This window comes from Sceloporus undulatus, chromosome 3 (genome assembly GCF_019175285.1).
Source record: "Sceloporus undulatus isolate JIND9_A2432 ecotype Alabama chromosome 3, SceUnd_v1.1, whole genome shotgun sequence".
NCBI lineage: Eukaryota > Metazoa > Chordata > Lepidosauria > Squamata > Phrynosomatidae > Sceloporus > Sceloporus undulatus.
Genome location: NC_056524.1, coordinates 88,758,370 through 88,786,112, shown reverse-complemented (window position 1 = coordinate 88,786,112; position 27,743 = coordinate 88,758,370). Strand labels below are relative to the sequence as shown.

The following is a 27,743-nucleotide window of genomic DNA, read 5'->3' as shown; positions in this document are numbered from 1 at the left end:
ACAGACAGTGTTTACACCCAGTTTGAGCATATGTATCTATATAATTACATATGTATGTTTGCTTACTGTTAAATAGATCAATTTATCACCTTTAAATTACACTGGTGTCACGCTTTGTCTGGTAGGTTATTCCAGGAGAATTAAGCAATTCTGCCATCTAAATTCAGCTATTGTGGCAAGGCCAAATGCCCTTGTGAAAACTTCACATGGAGGGAAATACACAGATGGGAACACTAAACAGGGCTTATTGCAATTAGGCTTTTGTGGAATAGAATAACCAGGTGCCATAAAAACCAATGTCCCTCTACCTTCAACTGTTGTTTAGAACAGCAATTCCCAAATTTGGCTCTGTAGATGTTTGGGATTTCAGCTCCCAGAATTTCTGACTATTGGCCAAGGTGGCTGGGCATTCTGGGGTTGAAGTGCAAAATACCCTGATGACCAAAGTTTGGTAATCACGGGTTTAGAAGAAAGATTTTTGTTTGACTGTTCCTATCCCTGCCTGAAATTCTATGGCACGGCAAAATGTTATCAGCAGAAAACTTAATTTCCGCTCAACTATTCCATGTTTTACCATCTACTTTCTGATCCTTGCTCTGGTTTTGTTTTTTGGAGAGGGAGAAAATTGCTATTTTATGACGACTTTACCCTACACTTGTTTGTTTTGTCATTTTAACATGCTTTCACTTTGTTTTAAGTGGAGCTGTTATTTGCAATCCTATGCCTCCCTATTTAGCAGTAAGGCCCTTTGAAATCAATAGAATTTGATTAGACATGTATAGATTGTGCTGTTAACTTTTTTATGCTATTGCTTTTTGCTGGTTTCAGTGGTTTGTTGTTTTAATTCTAAACTCTGGATTTTGTGAAGCTGTTTTTTAATCACTGGAACCAACTTCAGAACTTATGTTTTGGGCTGGAAAAAAACAGAATAGGAAGATATAATGAAGAATTCAATACTATCTCCCATCACCCTGTTTGAGAACTGTTGCCATGTCAACTGCCAAATATAAATGGTGATACAACTACATAATGAGAAATCTAGTGTGTAATCCAGAAACAGGTTATTAGCCTCTTGAAACTAATAACCTCAGAGCCAGGCATGTTATGAACAAATGCATATAAGGAAGCCTATGGCAGTAAGTAGCTATTGTTGTTGTTTCTCCCTGTCTTTTGAAAATGCTAGGCTTGGGAGGCTACAGATTAGGATAGTCTCCTGAGGATTATGATGATCATAATCATCTCCTCCTCCTCCTTCTTTAAAGGGTAATGTGTAGTTCACCCCTTAAAGATATTAATTCACCTGGTGATTTCCATGTCAGAATGGTGGTGAATCTGCTCTAGGTATTATTCTGAATTTTAAAGGAGCTATCCAAGAATCTCCTGAATAAGTCCAGGACCTGGGACCTATTAAAAACCAGAGTGTGACATAGACACACAGATGTGACATAGAAATAGAAGCTACCAGAGAACACTGTGACCTGAAGTTTGCTCAAGTTCAGTAGAGCCAAGCACTTAACATTCTTGGAATTATATCCTTTATACAGATCATATTACAATTAGGATGCTTTACAGAATCTAGATGTCAAATAAAAATCTTGTGGCATCTAAACGACACATGGCTGCATGATACATGTAGACTTGATTCCAGCTGTGCTCTTTCTCCTAATCTGACCCCCAAAGTGCACCATAAAAGCCAGATACCTGTACTAAGCAAAGGAGTTCTGTAATGGTGCCAAGTGAGGGTGCTGAAGGTTCAAACAACCAGCTCCCTCTTGGCAGCAAGCAATGGTACAATGAACAAAATCAGACCATGGTACAATGAACAGAATCAGTGGGGTTCAGTCACATCTCTTCACACTGTAGCTTGCTAGTAGAAGGGGTCTGGATTTTTCCACCTTGCTGTCCAGCACAGCAGAGTTCTGTCCCTCGGTATGGCTGCCTGGATTTCATTGTGAGTTTGGGGAACAGGAATTTGCAGTCATAGCAATGGCACCACTATTGTAAATGTAAACACCAAACAGTTACAAGGTTGTACTTGTAGGCCTAGTTTATGACATGGTAAATGTCTAACAGTATGCTAGATTCCCAAGGTTTATTTGTCATAAGCTTTTGTGGACCGTGGCCAACTTCATCACATCATATCAGATGAAATGGGCTCCATCCCACAAAAGCTTATATCAAATAATACATGTTCATCATTAAAGTGCCACTAAACTATTTGTTGGGTTTGCTACAAGAGACAAGCACAACTGCTTCCCACAAAGTTTTAAATAATAACATAATTGCCTGTTTTTAAGATGGCATGCTGCCAAGAACCTTTCCTACAGAAGCATTTTTTCCGCCATTGGTACTTCAGTTAGTCTCCAAAGTTAATTGCATCCTGAAGTAGCAATTTTTAAAATTCCAGAAACCCCCAAAGCATATTTTCTGAACTGAACTGAATGAATGAAGCTGCCTTATTGTTGAGACAGGCCACTGATCCACTCAGTCCCAACCTGTCCAATGTGATTGGCAGGTATTCTCTAAGTCTCCAGGTAAGGAATCATGTTTGGCAGTACTTCCTGAGATCAAATCCCAGGTCACTGAGCTGTTGGAAACATTCTCTCTGTTCAACTCCCCGGTGAACTTGGGGAAGCTGTTCCTAAATGTGGACAGGCTTATTGAGCAGAACTAAATTTAGCAACCAGCTCAGTGCAAGGATTTTAACTTAGATTTCATCTACAATAAATTCTCCCTATTATCCAGTTCAATAGTTTGTCTAACCAACACCAACTCAGACATTTTTCAAATCAAAGACTGTCAGTGTCATGTTCATATACATTCTACTTGTTGTGAGCAAAAGTAATCTGAAATGTAAGCTTGTTCAAAGGAAGATATAGGATGGGGATCTTGTAACTTGAATCCTTTAACTTCACTAAATTTTGTTACTATACAAAAGTTAAAAATATCAGATTCTAGATCAGGAACCTATCTGGTCAGCTACATTAGTTGTATAGCAAAATAGCATCTCCTGGCCCAATAACCCACCCATGATTTATTAGACAGCAGCCACTGTCTTCATGTCAATTGGGTAAAGCAGACTAATATTTCTATCCTCATGCTTGCTGGTGCAACAATAAAAAATAGGATCACTCTGTTGTAATTCCTTCTTGCACCAAAGATTGATGGTGGGAGAGGGGTAGAAAAATCAGTCTAATTGAGAGGAGGTGGTTGCTACCTGACACATCAGGATTAGAAGACTTTCACAATTCCTACACTATCTAATAGTTAGAGATCATGAATACAAATCAGCTAAAATGCATAACCATAGGTTACGCATTAGAAATTTTTGATTTGGAAGGTGAGGGGGGGGGCAGGTACTTTCATCCCATTTCATAGAGGTTTAAAGTATCCCATCCTGTTCTATGATCTGTTCAGGATTAAAGCTACAGGAACCCCATCCTGTATCCAGCTTAGCTACCCTAAGGAGCAGTGACATTCACCAACAAATTTCATCCTTCTATTACTCACATGTTCAGATGAATAAAATTTACAACTTTGAATGGGTTTGATTTTCATATGTTAAGATTTTCATATCTTAAGGTGTTAGCTAGCTGGAATTGTAAACCTTATCTATCTCAATATATATAAAAAAGGCTCTGGCTGCATAGTTTCATACATGTCTATTCACCAGTAATTTCCACTTAATTCAATGGGACACATTCTCAGGTAAGTGTGAGTGGAGCCTCACCTTAATTTCACAGTGAGATCCTGGATATTTATTCTTTGCCCCTCCTTACTGTATACACGCAATATCTTACAATTCTCCTGAAGAGTAGCAATGGTTATATTATAATCACATTTGTTATAAGTCCTACATTGGTGGCCTTTAATTAAAAATCACACAGACACACAAATCCTAGGATGATTTATTTTAGCACAATGAATAATTAAGCTGGGTTTTTTTTTCATGCTAAAAAGCCTCCTCCCCTCCCAATGTACAGTTAACCATAATGATGTTGATATCCTATGGTGTATTTAACATTTCTATTTACATTTCTGGAAATCTTTCACTGATTTCATTACCTCAAGTTAAATGAGGAGGCTGTGGAGTGGAAAGCAAGACAGAGCCAACCCATGGAACAATAATGAAGCAGAAAAGCCACTCATCCTGAGCCAAGACAAGCCAATGAACCCATATATGAATTGGAACTGAGGTCTTGGGTCTTTTCTTGAGTGCTTTGCCTTGCAGGCCATATTTCTAGCCATTAATCATTCATTCAGCATGCCTCTTCTACTATTTTAAAAGCAGTGTCCCATGCCTGTTTATTCAGAAGTAAGTCTTACTTTTGTCTAAAGTCCCCGTTAAATGGTTTTAGCTTAGCAGCTTAAAATCTTATTTACATGTTGAGCAGTTTGGGCCAAATTAGAATACTGCACCAGATTTTCATTAGGTTTGAAAAGAGAAAAATGAGATGAAAAAGTTACTTTTTTGAACTATAAAATTTTGGGAGAGATTCTGGAAGCTACACTTAAAAATATGGGCCTAAATTCTGTTGTAAATCCTGCTTAAAGTAGATCTATTGAATCAGCTCATGAATGCTGACATTCAATAATTTCTGCAATTGACTGAATGGGTCTACTGCAATTGGGACTAATCAACTGGATGCTATCAATGTTTTCTAAGCTCAGTGTGAAACCTCCTATTTTGTGAAGAGAGAAAACATTACAATTACTACTTTATTCATTTTTGCAGAATTTTTTGCTGATCAATTCATGAAATAATAAGTCCATTCAATATAGGCTGGGTTGAAAAATGGGCCACCTTATTTAAATGGTCACCTATTTATAAATCCTCACCCCCCCCCCCAAGATGGTACATGGGGGAAGACCTAGCAGCTGGGAAATGTAGTCTATCCTAGACCTTATCCTCAGCTTCTCCTGGGTGAAACACCTGAGCCCTTAGGATAATTTATAATCTTGGTTGCTTCCTGAGTGACCAAATACTGGAAGGCAAATCCAGGGATCCAACCTGCTCTATCAGAGGACTTAAAATAGGGCAAAACCCTTGGGCCAGCTGTAAGAATTGTATCTATCCCCTCCCCCAGGTTGCATGACATATAGATGCAACTCCAAAGGCCTATCCTTCACCAACTAGATACCATATATGTTCATCAAACTGGTCTTTTCTCTCCCCACAACCTGCCAAGTGGCTGCCTAGTTAAGACTCCATCCTATGCCAATTATTCAATTCCCCCTAGATGAAAAAAGGGGGCAATTCCTAACCAACCATGAAACAACCAGCAAAATGAGACTGTGACAGAGGCAGAATGGTGAATCAAAAGCCAGAGAGAAAGACAGAGAAGGAGGCAGCACATGCTTTTAAAAGCTCCAGGGCCACCCCTACACTCTGTCTCCTGGTACATGATGCCAGGATGTGAATTACTGGCCTCTCTTCATGCAAGACCAGCAAATGCATCCCTCCACTGATGCTCCATGATGCAATGGGGAATCTGAAATAGCTTTCACTTGGGGCAAATGTACTTCCTCCCACAGCTGCTTGTGGTCAAATGGAAACTCTGGTGGGTTACAAACCGCCGCTTTGCAGCGGTCTCCCGGCGCTGCTGTTTGCTCCACGAGGGAGTCACAGCAGCCAAACCGCGCAACTCCCTCGCAGAGCAAAAAAGAAGCTCCAAAATGGAGCTTCTTCCTGTGGCGCAGTTATGACGCCGCGAGGCGCCAATGGCGCACTCGCGACGTGATAAGTGCTGCGCGGCATGCGGACGCACAGTGTCCACTACATCAATATGGTGGCGGCCGTGTGGAACGGCTGCCGCCATATTCTCCGTATTGACTACGGATTAGGGTTAGGGGGGTGCGGAAGCACCGCCCCTTCCTAACCCTAATACATAGTCAATACGTATTTTATGGCGGTTTGTAACCTGCCTCTATTAGTATGTCTACATAGCTCCCATTCAACTCAAAACAGCTGTGGGAGGAGAAGGGCTGGTTCTCTGACCTTTCACAGTGGATCCAACAGGTGCTTCAACTCCTCACAGTCATTGTTTGACAGATAGGCACCTGCTTAAGCATCATCTGCATGGCTGTGTGTGTGCAAGCCCATGTGTGTTTGTTTTTGTTTGAAAGGGTTTTTTTTTGCTTGAAAATAATACTTTGCTGTAATTTTATTTATTTATTTATTGCATTTATATCCCTGCCTTTCTCCCAAAATGGGATCTAAGGCAGTTTACAATAGTTTAAAAAACAAACGCAGTCAGAACATTGATTACAAAAGTTAAAAGATAATTAAATATCAGTTTTGTTAAAATCACTTAAAACATGTTCACATCATAGTTTCAGTACACACACATGCACACACACTTATTAAAATTTTTAAGTACAGCATATCACATTACACACACACTACAACGCCATAGATAAAATTCAGAAGGCCTGCCTAAGTAAGATTGTCTTCACCTCTTGGCAGAAAGGCAAGTGCCAGGGGAGCAATTGGGTCTCCTGTGGAAAAAAAGCTTGATGGCCTGGTAGCAGCTAATGGTTCCTTACCAACTGTGCCTGTAGGGTAGTGGGACTATGAGAAAGCCCTCCCATACAGATCTTAATGCATATCCTGGTTTAGTGATGCCCACTCTGATATATGTTAAAATGTATAATCTCATCCAATCACAAAACATCTAGTGAATGTCAAGATGTTGAGAAAGATGTTATGTAGCTTTGGTTAATTTCACAGAGGTCAAACAAAGCTCCCCCTTGCATTGTCTTTCAATATAACATTCAGAAGGAAGAAGAGAGGTGACACATCTGAATTTCTCCAGACAGCAGAGCCAATTTTCCATACTTTTTTTTCATGTTGCACTAGTGTCTTCATTGCACACATGCTCTGCACTTTAAATCCTTATCTCAGTCCACCTCCTCTCACACACAGTGGCAGTGGGCTGGGGAAATGAAAAGGTGCAGATGTCATCCATCCATATAGTGCATTACATTTGATGGAAAATGCATTATTTGAATGCATTTGTTCCTATACACACCCCAGATAGTCAGCTATGTGCCACTGGATGAAGGTCTAGAAACACCGATGGTCTCTCTGCTTGGGAATAGCTCCACACCTTTTTGTCAAAACATTTGTCAGGTGCAGGGAAGAATGTTCATTACATGAGATTCCGGTTTCAGCACAATATAAACAAAAGTACTAATATAGCCTTTGGTTTAACAAATATATATAGATTAGCAGGTAATGCAGTGTTTTCTGAATAGCCTCACAGGCACAGTGATAAACAAAAATATCATCAATGGAATTTGAAGGGTTGCCATTCATAGGAGGACTTGAAGATTTTTATGTTTTCAAGTTTTTATAAGGTTGCAGTGACCCAGCTTTCACTTTAGAACTGAAATGAATCCTCCAGATGATACTGGAATGCGGTTTCCATCATTCCTCACCTCTGACTGTGCTGGCTAGAGCAGCCAGGGTTCCATCCCCGCAACAAGCTGGGTACTCATTTTACCAACCTATGAAAGGATGGCAGGCTGAGAGGACCTTGGAGCCCTGCCGAGAATCAAACTCACAACCTTGTGACTGCAGTACTGGCATTTAATCACTGCACCACTAGGGCTCCCAAGTTTCCAAGAGCCCTTTAATAAAAAGTTACACCAGTGTCAAAATTACACTGGCCATGCTCATTTTCTTGCAGGCACCTAAAATACCTCTTCTTGCTCTGTGTCTATGGCGGGATACAAACTGCCATATAGTACGTATAGGATACGTACTAGAGTTAGGAAGGGGCGGTGCTTCCGCACCCCCCTAACCCTAGTACGTATCCTATACTTACAAGATGGCGGTGCCCCTTCTACATGGGCGCCGCCATCTTTACGTACTGGACACATAGCGTCCAGACGTGTCGCGGCGCCTATGACGTCGCAAATGCGCCACAAGAAGAAGCTCCGAAATGGAGCTTCTTTTTTGCTTCGCGCGGGAGTCGCGCGGTTTGGCTGCTGCGGCTCCCGCGCAGAGCAAACGGCGGCGGCGGGGAAGCGCCGCAAAGCGGCGGTTTGTATCCCGCCTATATAACTGGGAGCCAAGACAGGTTAACTTGCTACAAAGTCTCCCATCCAGCTGGGCTACAGCTGATGGTTAATGGAAAGGACTCTGAGGGTCCTTAGCTTCTGGGCCAGTCATAAGTGGCTGGCAGCCCTTGATAGGGCAGAGAAACACCTGACTAGAGAAGCAAGAGCAACACTTGTAAGAGGCATACTTAAGTGGAGAGAGAAGAGTATGCATTAGAGAACATATTTGAAAAGACTGCTAGCTTACCTGTTGTTTTAAAAGTCATAGTAGCAGGCAGGTACATGCAACCAGCCTTCTTGTCAAGTAGAGAGTAAATATTAATTTATTTGCTGATATCCTGCCTTTCTTTCAGAAGTGAGACTAAAGGTGCTTACAAGATTAGAAATAGATAAAAAGAAAAGCTAATACACCCAAATGTTAAAATGAGTTAAAAATTTATAATATTAAAAAAAAAAAAAACAATTTGGAGCAGATAAACACAAAATCATGATGCCCAATTTCCCCCTTAGCAGCCAGTTAATTGCTAGAATAAAAAGTTCTTATTTTTATGATAAAATGTGGTGGCAATGCCCTCTTTAAATCCAATTTTGTGTTCACTCTTGTATCTCACTTTCCCATTTCCCCCTTACACTTTGCTTCAGGTATATCCCTTTTTTCATTCCTATGGGGCATATTTTTAAAATAATATTACAAACTGATTTATAAACTTTACAAGGATTTGAATTTTAAAACAACAAAACTAATCTATCTATCTATCTATCTATCTATCTATCACATAGTCTGGAGTTGAACAATAGGTAGATTACATTAGATTAATTGACAGTTTATCAGGGGTGGAAATAATGTTTAAAATATTAAAAAATGATTGAAAAAATAATTCTTAGGAGTTAGGAAACCTTGATGACAAAATAAAACCCTGGACTGATGGGAATCTTTGCAGTTTGGGACTTATTCTGTGCAAAATTTACATTTTTTGTGTGCATAAAACAGCATTCAGAAATATTTTCTCCATAGAAATATGCAAATTTTGCACAGAATAAATAACTAAATACAGCATTTTCTGCACAGAAAAACTATTTCTGCATAACATGAATTTTGTGAAGAATAAGCCCTGAACTGCAAATAGTATTTGAAAACTTCACAGTTTTCAAAGTTTCCCAGCATGTTACATCATTTTGTCCAGTGAAGGCCTAAATACCCTAAAGGTCTTGTCTGATCATGGAAGCCAAACTGGATCAGTTCTGGTTAGTACTTGGATGGGTGACTGCCAGCAAAAATCAGGTGCTGTAAGCTATATTTCAGAGAAAGGAACTAGCAAAACCACCTCTGGGGTATTCCTTGCCTAAGAAAACCCTATGTGGTTTATGAAGTCACCATAAGTCAACAGGTGACTTGAAGGCATATACACACACAAGAAAACCAGCCATTTCAGCAGATGAAACCCTAAGCCAAGATGATATGGGCCTTTGCTTCTTAGGGAACAATATCCCATCCTTTCTCCAGCTTTCCCTCTCTGTGTCTCAACCAGATCTTTGCAGGCACACCCTCTATAGTATTCTCCACTCACTGAGTGGTCCATCTCTTCTTTCTGACATGGGACAAATATATTCATGGTTTGTTGTTCTTTTTTCATGTGACTTCTGTTTCATCACAAATGGCTCCCTTGCAAAAACTTAGGTGAACCAACTATGCCAGGGCCTTATTCCTAGAGGCAGAGGGAACAATGTCTTTATCAGCCAACCCTATAGTGCCATGGTCAAAGCAAAACATACTGTTCCATTTGCCAATTGTATCATTCATATCTGTCGCAAAGTTTAAAAGCACTGTGACATCTAATAGGGACCAGAGCTTTAATAACTTGTATGCCTGACATTCCTGTAGGACTACAGAGTGAACATTTTTTTGAGACAGCAGTGGAACGACTCTCGTCTTGCCTACAGTGAGTACCCTGATGACTCCTTGGATTTGGATCCTTCCATGTTGGATTCTATTTGGAAACCTGATCTATTCTTCGCCAATGAAAAGGGAGCAAACTTCCATGATGTTACAACAGACAACAAACTTCTGAGGATTTCCAAAAATGGGAAAGTGTTATATAGTATCAGGTAAATCACTCTCTGTCTCTTTCTCTCATTCACTCTCCTTTGGGCATATGTTTGATATTCAAAATGTGTCTTAGATCACAGAACATAACGTATATGTTCTATTTTTGTCATTCCTCTTTCATAATGAGGCTTACAGGAGGAGATCTTTCTGCTTCATCTTGCTCAGCTTGCACTCCTTTAAAGTAAGAAAATCAAGTAGTACAAGCTAGTCTTGCTGAAAATGTGAAAGCGTCTGATAAACTCACACCTCCCAGTTATAGTAGCTTCCATCATCATCTGTTGGAACAATCTTTGAATACCCACCCCCAAAATGGAGTGACTTACGCTGCATCTGCACTGCAGAAATAATCCAGATTGACACTTTGTTGTGTCTCTAGAGCTCTCTGACAGAGAAGGCTAAATACTCCACAAAACTATAATTTCCAGAATGCCATAGCAGTGAGCCATGGCAGTTAAAGCAGTGTCAACCTGGATTATTTCTGCAGTGTGGATGTAGTCTTAGAAGCACCTAGGTATATCTGTCCCAGACAGGCTTTCTTGCTTATACAATCTGTTTATTTTTGCATTTTTAAACATTTAAAAAAATAGAGAGAGAGGCACACATTACACTGGAGTGGTTCTAGTTATGCGCTCACAAACTTACATTGATGAGAGCTGATTAAGCAAGACACATGCAGATAATCAGAATGATAAAGAGACTTAAAATAGCAAAGGAGAAGCATGTGTTGTACAAATGATCCTTGCAGCATGCATTTCCTATGCTCCTTAGCTAGCATGCTTCATTGGGCTATTAATAGCTGAATATTTGCAATGAGCCTTGAAGATGGAAAGTCCACACTGTTAACTGCAAAAATTAATCATAATTTTTACATTCTTCCTTTTTTGTTTTTGTTTTCTCCTCTTTTCCTCAAGCTCTTAATTGCTTAATGAACCATTAGCAGCTGTTATTTTAGATTTCACAAAATTGTTCTTAGGTGCAGTACGGATTTGAGGAGATTTGTCTACATAAGATACTCAGTGCATTCTCCAAAAGGCATCTAAAAACCCATTCACTGTTGCCCCCCCCCCCCCTGCAAAGCACTTGGCTATTGTTTCTACAACCCAGAGATCTACACCTGTATACTCTGACTTCTTCCTGTCTTAACCATGTTATGGCCCACCCATATCCTTTGAAAATCAACAGTTAAAAGGAGAACTGATTACACAATCAGGACAGTGTAAAGAGACATATAAAAATTAGAGAGATATTTGAGTTTATATCTCAGGTGCATCATTGGCTCACTGGTCTGATTCATACATATATCATTTTTGCAGAGGGGGAGGCTGGGAATATGATTCTCCTTTCCCTCATCAACATGTACCATTCTGGATTCTCAAAATCCTTGTCTATCAGAAAAGAAGCAAATAATTACAAGCAAATCATCCACAGATCCCCATCAGTAAAATGGGCATTATTGTGACATATGCAGACTGCAGTGTATGGCTCAGTGTTAGGCTGAACCATACCATTTCTGATTTACTGAACAGCTTCTGAAGTCCCCTGCATGGCCATTCACTGCTTCTGCAGGCACGATCACAGAAGGGTCTGGCTACATCTCTACAGCCAGATGTAAGATGATTACGCTAGACTGAGGCTCTTGGAGGACCCAGCAGATCTCAGTGCTGATGTCATCATTTTACTTCTGATTATGGACAGATGATTCTGCAATCCTCTCCACTCTCCATGGAACTGGAGGAAGGGGGCATCATAAGCTGTCTTGTAAATCAGAGAGGAGATTTGGGTGCTGTGGGGGGATGAAGTGAATACCAACACCCCCACATGCCCAAATGAGAACATATTACCAGCTTGATAGACAAAGAGAATGCTATAGATATAACATTTCAATTTCAGTAAGGCCTCTAACAAGGTCCCCCATTATATTATTTCAGACAAGCTGGTAAAATGTGGTCTAGACAATGTGACTGTTAGGTGGATTTGTAATTGGTTGGCTGGACAAACCCAAAGGGTGCTAAACAATGTCTCCTCTTCATCCTTGCACTGGCAAGAATGTCCCAATGCACATTGGGTCCTACCAATGCCTGTCAGATCTCCCCAGCCAGCTTCCCAATGTGCATCAGTTCCATTGTGCATTGGTCCTGTTGTGCATCTGTCCCAATTCACTTTAGGTCTCATTGTGCATTGGTCCCACTATACATCAGTCACCTTTCTGATTCCCTTACATAGTAATGTAACAGCAGCCCCTTGCTCAGTATGGATGTTGCAAAACTGTTCAGTTCTATTTCCTGCATTTGTAAGTTCACTTATGAAGATGTAAATCCCCAAGTGATTTTTGGCTGATAGGAACTGAAATCGTGGCATTTCGTGAAAACATTTGCCATCCTACTTAGTGGGCAATTACTTTTACAGTAAAAATATCACTACCTTACTCTCTGAGGAATAAAATGACGTGCCACTGTGTTTTTGGGTCCAATAAATCTTACATTGGCCCATATTATTTTCTCTTTATATAAAAAAAGAGTATTCTGAGAGGGAACTTTGAATTATCACAGTATCATTGGATACTATAAACATGCTACTTAACCAGGATATTTTATCACCTGCTTAATCCCAAGAAAAAAAGATTTTTTCTGTTTGCTTGAGTGACACCAGAACCATCTTACTGGAGGCAACAGTGCAGCTGAGTGCTATTTGGAGCTCAGATGGGTAATTTTTCCGACATTTATCCATGCTGCAAAAGTAATATTTCAGGCTGTCATATCAGATTTGTAAAATTCAGATGCCTGAATGAAATTTAATCTGAAATAGAGTAAGCATAAATCATATTTTTGTGTTGAATCAAAAACATATCACCTCCCAGTTGTGTTCTAGTGAGCATAAATTCATTTTCCATGGATGATCAGCATGATGCATGAGTACTGGCACCATCCATGGCCATCAAAGGTTTAGCTTTACTGAATTTAGAACTGTATTATGATACCTTCCAAATGGCCAAATTTGTAAAAACTGATAACTCAATAGCTTGGATTCAAATAGAAAGAAAGATGCTACCAAATACTATAAGGCAGGTATATTTTCACCTAAAATAAAAAAACCTACAAGATAAATTGCAAACCTGTTCCCACTGGAGATGTTTAATATATGGTTTATATATTTGAGGGAGACAGCCAGCATAGAGTGTTGTGCTGTGACTCTGGAAAGTAGGCTTCAAATTCCAGTTCAGCCATGGAAAACCATGCAAGGGTGGGGGGAACACAGGCTTTTTGGCCAGTGTGGACAGCTTCTTAAACCAACAGACCTATCATGCTACAATTGATGTTAATAAATGTAAAGCATATTGTAATAACAGCACAAATAAAATAACAGGTATAGCTTCAAAAGCTGGTGGTGTTCAGTCTTTCATGAAGAAGTAGGCAAACTCGGGGTTGGGTAGGAAGTGCACTGGCTCCCAAACCATGCTATAGGTCATACTCAGGTCATGTTGCTGCTGCTACCTTAGCAAACTTACTGCAAGGCCACCATGTTTAGGTACATTGGCATCATGCAGTACCTTTAAAACAAGACATATTTTTTAGACAAGACACATAGAGAGCAAGCATTTTGCTTTCTTGGGAGGATTACAGTAGTTCAATTCAGCTATATGTCTTGTTTCAACAGCAAACTGATGAGAGTTTTGTTAACTGGTGGCCTGTCAAAATTCAACAGCACAATAAAAAATAGAGCAACAATGTTGGGGGGGGGGGGGAGAGAAGGGCCTCTAAAACTAGGCAGATGAGGCTCAAGCAACTGCATGATGCCCATTTCTGCTTTGGTTGCTACTGATTGGCAAAATTCACTGGGAAATTCCTTTATTTAAGCCCCATTAATGCTCACACAGTTCTCATTCATTACAGCTGATTTGCCTAGGAAACTCCTTTACAGATCAATCTGCGCTTGGCCCTTGGCCTTCTGTCTTTGATGCCCACACCACATGGAGTGTTTAAAATTCCAGAGATTATTCCTCAAAGCCACAATATTGTATGCAGATCTGTTCCTGTCTGTGCATGCACTTGGCTTTGATGACTGTAATGTTATTCTATAATCAAATGTTAGAATTTAAGAGGATTTTATTTCCCTAGTAACATTGCCTTATCATGGGAGAGATTAACAAAGTCAGAGGGCGAAGGTCATGATCATGACAAAAAGTCATTCTTTGCTCTGCAAACAGTCAAGTTTTCTTGCCTGCATTTCTCCCTCCTGTCTTACAGTGACATTGGTTATGCCCTGATGGTGACATTGACAGGTTGCCTTGTTTTTTAGAAACTGACATCAGATCTTGCTTTCCCCAGGGAAACTTTTCTTCTTTTTTTTAAAACCCAGCACAAGAAAAATGATTCAATTATCCTCAGGCAAAATGGTATGAAATTTCTTGTTCTTTGGAATGACTTTTTTAAAATGTAAAGCTTTCCACTGAGGCTTGAAATAGCCTCCCAGAATAATGAAAGCAGACTCGAAGAATAAGAAAATATAGAAAATGCTAATTGATGGAGAATGCCGTAACAGCTAGATGTCATAGGAATGGTCTGCGTATGCCCACATGCATCTTCTCCTTTCTGTACTGCATACTTGGAACTGATGTTTATCACTTGTTGACTGCACCATCAAGTGATGATTTGCATGTCCAAATAAGCCCTGACAGATCAAATGGCACAGCTACAGTTTTTCGCCCATTTTTAGACACCATGCTTATGAGAGAAAGTCAGCTCACAAGCATTGAGTATATTTTCTACATCAAGTGGTAACAATGCTAGTTAAATCCATTTCAGTTCCAGGTTGTAATACAAACATAGGTGGAAAAGTCAAAAGGTGGTGAATATTTCTTCACTGACCATACTTGCTGGTGAAATGTGTGAGCTGTATATATACACATCTGGATATTAAAACCATGATTGTTAACTAGCTCAAAAATTAAAAACTAAAAATTAAAAAAGAGAGCTGTTACTCCCCACACCTTGACTGGAAACTGCTGGCTGGTTCCAACTAGAGTACACCCACTAACTCAGTGGGATTTACCTATCTGTAGGTTCACCATCCAGCAATTGTTTCAATGGGTCAACTCTAGTTGGGATTAACCAACAGTATTCCAGCTCACTAACTTTTCCAAGCTTTGATTTTGGCATTGTTGCTCATTCCTTCAGTCAGGTGGCCACTGAAACAAATAATTTAATTTTCCTTCCCCTTCAAAACACCTTGTCCCTAGAACTGAGATATATTTAAACTCTTTTTAGCGTTCAGTGGTGCATTCTATTTATTTATTATTTATTTAGGTATTTATATCCCGCCCTTCAGCCCTAATGGCTCTCAGGGCGGCTTACAATTATTATTTTTAATCAGACAGTTCCCTGCCCTCAGGCTTACAATCTATGCCATTTCTTTTAATCTAGGTTTTTCCCCAGACCAGTTTGATTAAGTACACTGCTCTCATTCTCTCTCTCTGCCTCCCTCTCACATACAATCTACATCTATATCCATATGAATATAGAGACATAGCCATGTTAGTTGGACTATCAGTATGCAAAGGGATCTTGTAGTACCTTTAAGACTAACTGAGCAAACTTTGAGGCTAACTCAGCAAGGTATCAACATTAACCTTTTCGCTTGACTTGTGAGGTCAAAATATGTAATTCATAGAATGTTTATGTTCTATTGGGACCAACAATTTTATACATACCTTACATGAAATTTCCAATTCTCATTCACTATTGTGGGTACAGTGTCAACTATATTTTTTCAAAACTTCCATTACATTCATTACTTTTTTTTCACATGCAACAACTCCCCCGCCCCCCATTCGAATTCTTTATATTGTCTGTCTTTGCTGAGGCAACATGTTATTATTTCCCCAAGAGTGAAAAGCTTAATGAAGGCTTTGAATAATATGGTCTCTAGCTTTTTTCCTTACCTGCACACTTCCAGCATTTGTCCTGTGCTACAATAACAATGATAACACTGATGCCTTTTATTGGCCAACTGAAATGCACAATATACTTGTTGCAAGCTTTCGAAGTTCCATGGGCTTCTTCATCAGGCAAGATGTTACAAACAAAACTGGGGGCGGGGGGGGGCAATTGGAAATGTTAGTCAGATGCCTGCATGTTGTTTCAGTCCTTAGTAAAGATGTTATGATGTGGAGGATATTTTTGCAAGCAGGCTCCTCCTCCTTCTGGCAACTGCAGTCAACAGAAAAAGAAAGAACTGCGCCCTCCCCAAAGGTTCCAACCCATCTTGGCTTGAGGGGGAGAAAAGGAACGCGCCCTCCCCAAAGGTATCCACCTCCATTTGGACTCTGAGGGGAGGAAGGAACTGCGCCCTCCCCAAAGGTATCCACTCACTTGGGACTCTGAGGGGGAGAGAAAGGAACTGCGCCCTCCCCCAGGTATCCACCCCATGGACTCGAGGGGAGAGAAAGGACTCGCCCTCCCCAAGGTATCCAACTCCATTCTTGGTGACTCTGCTTGTTGGGAGAGAAAGGAACTGCGCCCCCAAAGGTATCTCACTCCATCTTGGGACTTCTGAGGGGAGAGAAAGGAACGCGCCCTCTCCCAAAGGTATCCACCTCCATCTTGGGACTCGAGGGGGTGAGAAAGGAACTGCGCCTCCCCAAAGGATCCCCTCCATCTGGACCTGAGGGGGAGAGAAAGGAACTGCGCCCTCCCAAGGTATCCACTCCACTTGGACTCTGAGGTGGAGAGAAGGACTTGTCCTCCCCAAAGTTCCAACTCATCTTGGGCTGAGGGGGAGAGAAAGGAACTCGCCCCCCCAAAGATCCACCCCTCTTGGGACTCGAGGGGGAGGAAAGGAACGGCCCTCCCCAAAGTACCACCTCCATCTTGGACTCTGAGGGGAGAGAAAGGACTGCGCCCTCCCCAAAGTATCCACTCCATCTTGGGACTCTGAGGGGGAGAGAAAGGAACTGCCCCTCCCCAAAGGTTCCACCTCCATTCTTGGTGGTTACTCCTCTTGATTGGGGGAGAGAAAGAACTGCGCCCTCCCCAAAGGTATCCACCTCCATTTGGGACTTGAGGGGAGGAGAGAAAGGAACTGCGCCTCCCCAAAGGTATCCAACTCCATCTTGGACTCTGAGGGGGAGAGAAAGGAACTGCGCCCTCCCCAAAGGTTCCAACTCCCATCTTGGGACTCTGAGGGGGAGAGAAAGGAACTGCGCCTCCCCAAAGGTATCAACTCCATCTTGGGACTCTGAGGGGGAGAGAAAGGAACTGCGCCCTCCCCAAATGATCCAAACTCCATCTTGGGACTCTGGAGGGGGAGAGGAAAGGAACTGCCGCCCTCCCCAAAGGTATCCACCTCCATCTGGGACTCTGAGGGGGGAGAAAGGAACTGCGCCCCTCCCCAAAGGTATCCACCTCCATCTTGGGACTCTGGAGGGGGAGAGAAAGGAACTGCGCCCCTCCCCAAAGGTATCCACCTCCATCTTGGGACTCTGAGGGGGAGAGAAAGAAACGCACTGCCCTCCCCAAAGGTATCCTCCCTCCATCTTGGACTCTGAGGGGGAGAGAAAGGAATGCGCCTCCCCAAGGTTCACCTCATCTTGGACCTGAGGGGGAGGGGAGAAAGAGAAGGAACTTCACCCTCCCAAGGATCCAACCCATCTTGGGACTCTGAGGGGGAGAGAAAGGAAACTGCGCCTCCCCAAAGGTATACAAACCCATCTTGCGTCTCTCAGGGGAGAGAAAGGTAGGCCAATCCCATCAGGCCTCCCTTAAGGAACGGCGCCCTCCCCAAAGGCATCCAACTCCATCCTGGCCTTGCGGGGGAGAGAGGTGGGCAAACGCCATCAGTCCTGTCTTAAGATACAATCCCTCCATCTGTCCATCTGCCATGGTCCAGGCTCAGAGGGAGAGAGAATGCTGGACCTATCCCCTTCCCTCAACCATCCCTTTCCTTTTGGTCGTGTCTTTTAGATTGTAAGCATGGGCAGGGATACGTTCTAATTAAATGTTTTTATGTAAACAGTGCTGTGTAAATTCTACAGCGTATATAAATAAAGTTAATAATAATATATAATAATAATAAACAGGGAGCTTTTCAAAGACCAGGAAATTTAATGACCCCTCTTTGCATCATATGTCTCTATTAGTGAGGTTACAAGCCCCTGATAATGGTAAGCAACGTGAGTCCCAACCTCCTAACAACAGCCGGAAGTCTGGGATGTTGCCCCATGATATGAAACTACGGAGATTGTCGTTGTTTCTGCTGTGCGATTATCTTCTGCTCACATGCAACCTTCGTATTACTGTGATACTGGTGGTTAATCTGGTTCTCTGCTGAATGGGTTACAGTGCTACCATGATGGGCTGTCAGTGCTTGACACTGATGTCATGCAGTCGGAATAATTCTTTCCATAGCAATCACACTTCTGTTCTGCCAGCTGACCCTCTTGTGATAATCTCCTCAATCTAAAGGTGCTGCAAGACCCCTTGGGATATATGAATATATGACAGATAGATAATGTAGATGGATGATTGAAAATGAACAAAACAGCACTCTTACAAGTTTGTTCGTGATCCTGGTAGTATGGAGTTACTGGATAGATAGATAGATAGATAGATAGATAGATAGTAGATGGAATTAACACAGGCTTAATAGTTAATCATTAAAGTGATAATCCCCTAGTTATTTCTAGACCAGGGGTCGGCAACCTCTGGCCCATGGGCCGGATCTGGCCCCCGGAGGCCTTTGTTGCGGCCCCCGGGGGCGGGTGGCCGCTGCCGCCGCCGGGCAAAAATAACGGTGCCCAGAGCGTCAAAAAGCCGCGCTGGGGCGCTGCCATTTTTTCGGCCAAAATGGCCCGAACTCTCGCGCGACCTTCTTTGAGATCGCGCGAGAGTTCGGCGCCATTTTGGGCGAAAAAAGGCGGCGCCAGCTGGCTTTTTGCCGCTCTGGGCGCCGCCATTTTTCGCCCAAATGGCGGCGCCCAGAAGTCGTGCGAGACTTTCGGCCTACAGGAGGCCCGATGCGGCCAAGGAGCCCTCGAAGGGCTCCGACGACGATCGGGCCTCTGGAAGCCCTGAGCACGGGCCCTGTCCAGGGCCCTGCGACGGCATGGGCCTCCAGGAGGCCGATGCGTCGCTGGCGCCCCCGAAGAGGGCTCGACAGCCGCATCGGGCCTCTGGAAGGGCCCCGTGAAGCTGGAGCCCGTCGAGGCTGGCGACGGATCGGGCTAGGGGCCGATGCCGTCGCTGGCGCCCTCGAAGAGGGCTCGACACGCCATCGGGCCTCTGGAAGGCCCGCTGAAGCCGTCGGAGCCCTGTTTGAGGGCCCCGGCGGATGGCAGCGGCCTCCTGGAGCCCGTGCCATCACTGGGGTCCTCCAAGGGCTTTTTTGCCGGCCTCTGACCGGGCCTGGGGCCCCGTCAGGGGCCTGCAAAGATGGCAGGCCGAGGTGTGAAAGCTCCACCCGGCACGTGGCCCCTGCCCCGGGTGGAAGCTCCTCCCCCAGTATGCGGCCCCCCCCTGGAGGGTGGAAGCTCCACCCCCAGCATTGCGCCCCCCCCCGGAGGGTGGAAGCTCCACCCTGGTTTCAGCCCCCAGTCGCCTGAGGGACAGCAACCGGCCCCGCCGCCCACCCAAAAAGGTTGCCTACCCCTGTTCTAGACCTTAGAAATAGTTAAATCTGGAGGTGAAGGATGGAAAGTGAATGCTTTGTTATTAACTAAATTCTTGAGTTCTATTCTTAATCAACCCCACATACAAATGATGAAGAAATAGTTATTTAAAATGCTTTTTATTCTATACATGGAATATGAAATAACTTTGGCAATCTCTTGTTAAACAGTACTGTTATATTATTTTACTAAGCGTAAATATATTTAGTAATTTATAAAGCAGTGAAAACAGTTTTAAAGGTCTTGAAAATAACCGTTTCCTTCCAAAGCTCAAATACTTTGCTTTAAATCCATCCCAGCTCTGTGCATCATTTTGTCTATCAAAAATGAACATGCCATATTTATTAAAAACGGTAGAAGAGAATGTTGGCAGAGGCTGTCTATATTTTTGCATGTGGGAGCACTATTCTTGGCTGGAAGATTTTTTTTAAAAATGGCAGACAGTGTCTTATGGAAATCAGTGCTAATAGGATTTTTGAGAATGCTTGCTGGATACTGGCCAAGGTACACATCTGTACATAAGAGTCTAGGAGGCGTGGATGCATCTGGCCTGGCTGGTAATGTTAGGTGCTCCGTGAACTATGTGAAACATTCTTTTTGGCATTAGACCATTACATCCTGGTAGAGTTCAAAAACACAAATGTTCCCAGGAGCCTGGTTGTTTAAATAATGTCATTGGACTAAACAAACAGAAGAAACAACATTTCTACGGAGGGGCATCAACCGTATTGCTCTGGTCTACAGCCCAAGATGTTTCTTTTCCTTCTTTAAAAAAAAATTGTGTTTGCTTTGCACTGCTCATTTCAGGATGATGGGGAAATTTGGAATGTTCCAGAGGAGCTACAAAGCTGGTATGGGTAAAACTAAGCATGGAACAAGCAGAAAGCATTTAGCTTATGTGTGCTTGGAGGAGAATTAGAAAGGGCAAGAACGAGTTCCAGTATTTCACAGTTTGTCAGATAAGCAAAGACTGCACCCAAATTCCAAGCTAATTTTGTCCCTCATTCTTAGGCTGCCAAAACGAACACACACACACACAACACACACACAGAGATGAGAGGAGAGAAGGAGAGAGAGAGAGAGGAGTTTCACTATGGGGGGAAATATGAATGAAGTGACTAGTAAATAATTCAGTGAATAAAACTTAACTGGCGACAGGACCAAGGGTAAACTAGCCCAAGATTAGTCTAGGAGGTGCAGGGCAAGCAGTGTGGCACAAACAGTTCTACCCCTCAGCCAAGGGGAATCCCTTGGCTATTATAGGAAGGATGTCAGTGAGACTTGCCTCATACTTCCTAATGGAGGGCTAGTTGCTGCACTGCAGATTGATGGTTGAAGGGTACTTACTGCTGAGGGCTCAGATTGGATGTGAGGGCTACTGCCATGGCTTTAACTTTTAAATAGAGAGTCTTGTCTGTTGTCTATCTAATCTCTCCATCCATCCATCCATCCATCCACCAACACCCTTATGTTCCCTGAAAAATAAGATATAATATATATATATATTTTCCCTAAAGAAGACACACTATGGCTTATTTTCAGGGGATGTCTTATATTTATTAAGTATGGTACAACAATCTACATATATTCAAATATGGTTAAGTCATCTTCTTCTGGTACATTGTCATATCTCTCCAAACCCAGTCATTATGTCTTATTTTTGGGGTATGGCTTATATTGCGCAAATGCTTAGAAATCCTCCTATGGCTTATTTTATGGGTATGACTTATTTTTGGGAAATCAGGGTACCTATCTGTCTGTCCACACACACATACTCCAACCATTTTATATGTATTCTTATTGCTGAAATGACACTGGACAGAAACTGAAAGGAACCGTGAGAAAAGCCTAAGGATGCTGTCCTGCTACAACCTATAATACCAACACTTTGAAAACATAGCACCTTTTAGTGATCAGATTTCTGTGTTAATACTTTGAGGAAAGGCCACACAGAGACACATGGTGCCATTAGTTGTTTCATTTATCAGTGCATGTTCCCTCAGTGCAACCCATGTTGAAAGGGGTAGCAGGCCCATGCTTTCATCTTGTCCCTCACTTTGATTCATGAGAGTTCTATACTGAGTGGGAGCCTCTGAAAATTTCCTTTAAAGTTCCTTAAGGGCAGCCTTCCCCCACATTAGGTACTTATCAAGAACAAAATGACAGCTATAGTGGGGCTGGACCAAGTGTCATGACCTATGAGGTGGGGATAAATCTGTGGCTCCTCTGTCCCTTTCACAACATCTACCTTACCCTTGCAAGTAACAAGAGAGTAGGTGTAGACTCTCCATCATAATATATTGGTTTCTTTTCTATGAGAAAAGCCAGCATTTGCATGTAGCAATATTTGGTCTTGGAAAAAGCTATGTGGTTGTGCTCAGACTGCTTGGAGCAACAGTCCTTTATAATTTTAAAGTTGTTTGTTGTCTGTCATGTACAATTAATGGATGAAGGTTGAAGGAAAGATGCATGTCAGTGAGGACTAGATGGCCACAGTGGCTTCCATGGAGTTCCAGTGCATACATGGACTTCCTGAATTCCCTAGGGGGTTCTAGGACATTTCCATGCCTTGCAGGAAAGCAGGCTCCATGCACAAATACCAATGTAAAACAGTGGTATCTACCATAAAGAGCACACCAGAGTTCACTGTCAATATAGATGGCATTATGTTCTGAGTGAAGCAAATACACGAAAACACCTACAACAACATGCCCATGCCTTACAGTTAATTTACAAGAAACTGGTAGTTATATTGTCATTTAATGCCATGGATTTGGGAAAGGGAGTTTTTTTAAAAAAAAACATATCTAGCAAGCAGTGACTCATCACAGTATAATACTTTGCTGCTTTTGAAAAAAAATAACTGCATTCTGTTTTTGTCACTGTTCCATTATGTGCTATGAAAAATGAATCGAAGCTGCTGTTTCTAAGGGGATGTCGTGAGCAACATCATTATTTATAAGGCATTATGTGCTCTGTTTTAAATTGGTCTCCATGTAATTCAGGGGTAATTGCTGAGCTAAGTATTATGAACTGTTATGTGGATTGAGCATAAGAAATACCTAACCTGTTGAAGTTCGATAAAGTAGAATTCTCACTACAATGGAATGAACCTCAGATGCAGCAAAAAAGGATCTCCCTTATCAAATGACAGGTCTCACATGCCAGCAATCCAGTTCCCATGAAAGCAGTTGGAAGAAGATTAGGAACAAACGTACTGAGATGTATGGAAAATAAGGAAGCATTTGGGGTGCCATCCAAGCAGCCAAGTATCAGCCTCTATATATGCTCTCTTGCATATAAAAAAATCTAAATTCTAAGAAGTGTGACCATTTTTCCACATCAGTAATGCTTTTACTGGACTTTTTATTAGCTCACTTAATTTGATTTAGACGTTGAGAGTTTCTGGACCAAATGGAAGGATAGGTTCTCTGTTGTCATCTTTCTATCTATACTTCCAGATGCTTACAAACTGTGTGTTTCTATTTTCCACACATCAAAGGCTTTACTTGTCTTAACTGGCATGTTATCCATTTCTTCACCACAAAGCTGCTCAGTTCTGTTATACCCATTTCATCTTGTGGCTATGAAAATCAATGGCTTAAGTCATCACACAGAACTCACAGATTCAATTTCACTTCATCTTCCTCTGTTGTTTATAGCTTACCCTACCTGTAGTGGCATTTGTTTAGAAGGGAACTATTGAAAAGATGTGGGAAAGTTAGTGAAATATGAACAGTCTCTTTTAGCAGAAGGGACTCTGCAGTGTTAAGAAGAAGAAAAAAAAAACTACAAGGAAGCTGCTAAAAAGAACAATCCATGGGGAAATGGGATTGAAAATGCCTATGAATTCCTCAATCATACAGCTTCATTAATACTTTGGGATCCTTATCATAAATGTGTGAATGTTTCCTTTCATGCAGAACTGATCTGAGTGGATTTATGTGTCAGACAAGAATTTGTTCCTTGGAGGCTACAGGCTGCTGAACTTTCCTCCATGCATTTGAATTGAGAAGGGTAGGGTTGTGAATGCCAGGGCTCCAGAGGCCTGAATTTCATCTCACTGACATGAGAGTGGGCAGATGTCAAGCCTGCTGGAGCTATCCTGTTGTCGTTATGTCACTAGAACTCTGAGATTCATCATTTGGATCCAAGGACAAAATAGAGTAGATGGATATGCATAAAAATTAAGAAATTAAACACTTCTACTCAGGAATATCAAATATGTACCAGAACCAAATTCACCAATCCTTTCATCTCAAAATCCATAATGGTGTTTTTCCCAGTCCCCCACCTCAAAAAACATGTGTTCTACCTATTGTTAGACAACTAGGAAATAGAAACACTTGCTAATCTACTACAAATCTGTCAAAATAAACTTTGCCTATGCCTATGGAAAGGTATCCTACTACAGCACTACATTTTTGCAGTGGTGGAGCTGCATGCTTTTGTAAGACAAGAGACTATGTTGATGGTAGCAATGTTGCTGGTAGGGCCTCCTATGTCAGACAGACTTTTGCTGAGGAGCCGGACTAAATGAGCCAAACAGCTACTGGGCAGCAGCAGTAGTGTGTGTGGGGTGTTTGTGTGACACTGATAGAGGATCTTTCAGAGACAATGGCAGTGGCATCATAGATAACACTTGTTAGTACTGTGCAGAAAAAGCCATGGCTTTTGAAAGTCTTTTATTATGAAAACCCTATGATGCCACAGCCTTGAGTCTGCAAGACCTGAGCAGTGCTGGTGATGATAGACTGACTTGGAGGTCTCTCGTTTATAGGGTTGCCATAAGATGAACTAAACTTGATGGGTTGCCATAAGATGAACTAAACAGATATCATTCTTGTCATGGAGGATCACTATTTTGTAGATTATCATTGCAAAAATATCTAAATGAGGTTTTCACTTTGAATGAAACAGAATGTATACTCCAAAAATGGGGAAAGGAGAAGGAATTAACAGAACAATCTGGTGCTGTTATATTGAGTTCAGTGTGATTAACTCCCAGAGTAGTATGTGTAAGATTGCAGCAAAAAGCAAGGTCTGTTAAGATGGGCAGGAATTATCCTTAAAGCAGGTCATTCTTGTACCTGTAAAGAGTGTGTTTTATTCACAAAGCTAGAAAGCTCACTATTGAATGTAGAAAAAATCAAATGTTTACACTATCTTTTTACATTACAAGAGATTGATTCACTGTTTATATTTGTATCCTGCCATTTATTCAAAGATCTCATGGCAGCCTACAGTAAAACCAACTTACAACAATAATTACAAAAGTTTTAAAAGGTTAAAATATGTTAAATAGATTCTCAGTTTAAAAACAGACAATTTAAAACCAGTTAAAAACAATTCTGAATAATATAATAATACAATATGTGCAGCCTAGATACAGTTTGGGCTAAAGGATTGGCACCTAAATGATTCCAATGGCGGTACTTATCAGGCCTTCCAATAAGCAGTCTAATGGCTGCATTTTGCACTAGCTGCAGTTTCTGAATCTTCTTCAAGGTCAGCCCCATGTAGACTTCAATGCAGTAGTTTAATTGGGAAATTACTAATGCATGGACTACCGTGGCAAAGTTATACCTGTACGGGAAAGACCGTAGCTGGCAGACCAGTTGAAATGGCTCCAAGTACAGTCTATCTGACCTCCAGATCTAGGAATACCCCCAGACTATGCAATTGCTCCTTCAGGGGGAATGCAACCCCATCTAGGGCAGGTAGCCTACCCTATTCCACCAATCCACAGAGTCACCATCTTATTGGGATTCAGTATCAGTTTATTCACCCTCATCCAGCCCATTCAAGCCCTGGGGCACTACTCCAGCAGCTCCACAACCCCAGACAACTCCAGTGACAAGGAGAAGTAAAGCTGAGTGTTATCAGCATACAGATGGCATCCAATCCCAAAACTCTTAATAACCTCTCTCAGTAGCCTCATATAGATGCTGAAATAGAAAGGGAGACAAAACTGAACCCTCTTGGACCCAACAGCACAATGATCATGGGGGTCAGCAGACGTCCCGCAGTGCCACTCTCTGGAAACAACCTTGCAATTGGGCACACAACCACTGTAAAAAAAAGTGCCTCTTACTCTCATCTGACAGAGCCGGTCTAATAAGACACCATGTCCAACTCATCTTCAGATAAACAGAGAAGCATAGTGTGCAGTTCTTAATATCAATTAAATGCAATATTACCATTCCACATGAATAAAAAAAAATTCCCCAGAATTTATCTGATCTAAAATGTTGATGCCTTCATTTAGTGTGCACTGCACAATTTAGTCCATTACCTACATATTAGAAATAAGTCTTGATGGGTTGGCTCCAGATAAAGGTAGTCAAGCTTTTTTCCATTCAATTAGCAGGAGTCAAGATGACCTCGGTTCAACTAACTTTATCTGACTCCAGTCCAATGTACTGAGTGGGGTTTATTCTCAATGCACACTTCCCTGCGAGCAAGCACCATGAAACATATGAGTAACCATTAATCAAATTGTGCTGTTAAGTTTAATTTATATTAATTTAAAATATCTGGTATGTTCTGATATGGAAAGCTTTTTCTTTGCAGTCACAAGGGTAATACCACAACAGATGTGGTATTTGAATGGGACGCACCGCCCCTTGCACCCCGCATACTCCCCGTGGCTTGAGCGCGTATGCTCAAGACCGCGTAAAGCATACCCGCATATAACACGGGCGCACTGTAATTTCATACATAATCTTTTGTAATGATTTTGTGCATGAAACAAAGGCTCAGTACAGACTGGTGCAAAGCGCTGGCCTGGGGCCCATTTTAGGGCTTGGGAGAGTGGGGCGTCTGCACGCTCCTGAGCCCTTCTGTGCCATAATGGTTTGCCCCCATCCACACGGGGCCGTCATGATGATGTACAAGTGGTGCAGTGTCCAAATGACTCTGCACTGTGTGGATGTCATCATCATGTGTGAGAGCGCCAATAGCACTGTGCATGCACCCTAAGAAGAACTTGCTGGGAGCGGGTTCTTTTTAAGGCTCCTGGAGGCCACGCCATTTGGTTCCTGCAGCCTCCATCAGGGGCAAAGAGGGGTGGTGTCTCGTCTTCCCTTTCTCCCCATCTCTATCCCCCCAAAGTTTGTGAACCATGAGAAAGGGAAGGTGTCATCTCAGCCATTCAAGTGGACAATTTTGGATTTTGGAGTATTTTGGATTTCAGAAATCTGAATAAAGAAGACTCATCATTTGAAAATATGTACACTTGTCCCTCCATATTCGCTAGGGTTAGGGGCACAAGACCCCCATGAATAAGGAAAAACTGCAAATAACAAAACACCATGTTTTTACCTGAGAAGACACCTCTCTAGGAATCTCTAGGTCCTCCAGTGCAACTCTGTGGTCAACGTCCAACAGACACTGACCATAGAACTGCACTTGAGGAGCTACAAATGCCTAGTAGAATATTCTCTCTATGTCTTTCTGTGCAACTTTTAGTTAAAGTTGACCATAGAGTTGCAATGGAGGACCTAGATATTCCTAGAGAGAACATATTAATCAAATCTGGGAATAATCAAATCCACAAATATCAAAGCTGCAAATATGGAGGGATGAGTGCAATTGTTTTACAGTGTTCAGTGACACTTGTATTATCTATTCAAAATCCACAATGTTTAAAGTAAGCAATATCTATCATACTGATCTTTCATTGTTTCATTATCAGAAGTGAACAGGCTTTGATTTTTTCCCATTTAACAATGGTTTAAAAATTATTTTGTCTATAATTCAATCCTTACTAATACATAAATATCTTTATACTCCCCTTTAGGCTAACATTAACCTTATCCTGTCCCATGGATCTGAAGAATTTCCCCATGGATGTACAAACTTGTACAATGCAACTAGAAAGCTGTAAGTAATCAGATGCTGTTTCTTCAT

At 41.9% G+C, this 27,743-nt stretch overlaps 1 protein-coding gene across 5 annotated transcripts in view; it reads left to right on the top strand.

Annotated features, from left to right (window-relative positions):
* The window catches only part of GLRA2 (glycine receptor alpha 2), a 168,938-nt gene that overhangs the window by 43,404 nt on the left and 97,791 nt on the right, over positions 1-27,743 (top strand). For all 5 annotated transcript variants that reach the window (XM_042461133.1, XM_042461130.1, XM_042461131.1 and 2 more), the window contains 2 exons: positions 9,947-10,170; positions 27,634-27,716. In XM_042461133.1, the coding sequence (XP_042317067.1) occupies positions 9,947-10,170; positions 27,634-27,716 (307 nt within the window). The remainder of the gene's footprint in view (positions 1-9,946; positions 10,171-27,633; positions 27,717-27,743) is intronic.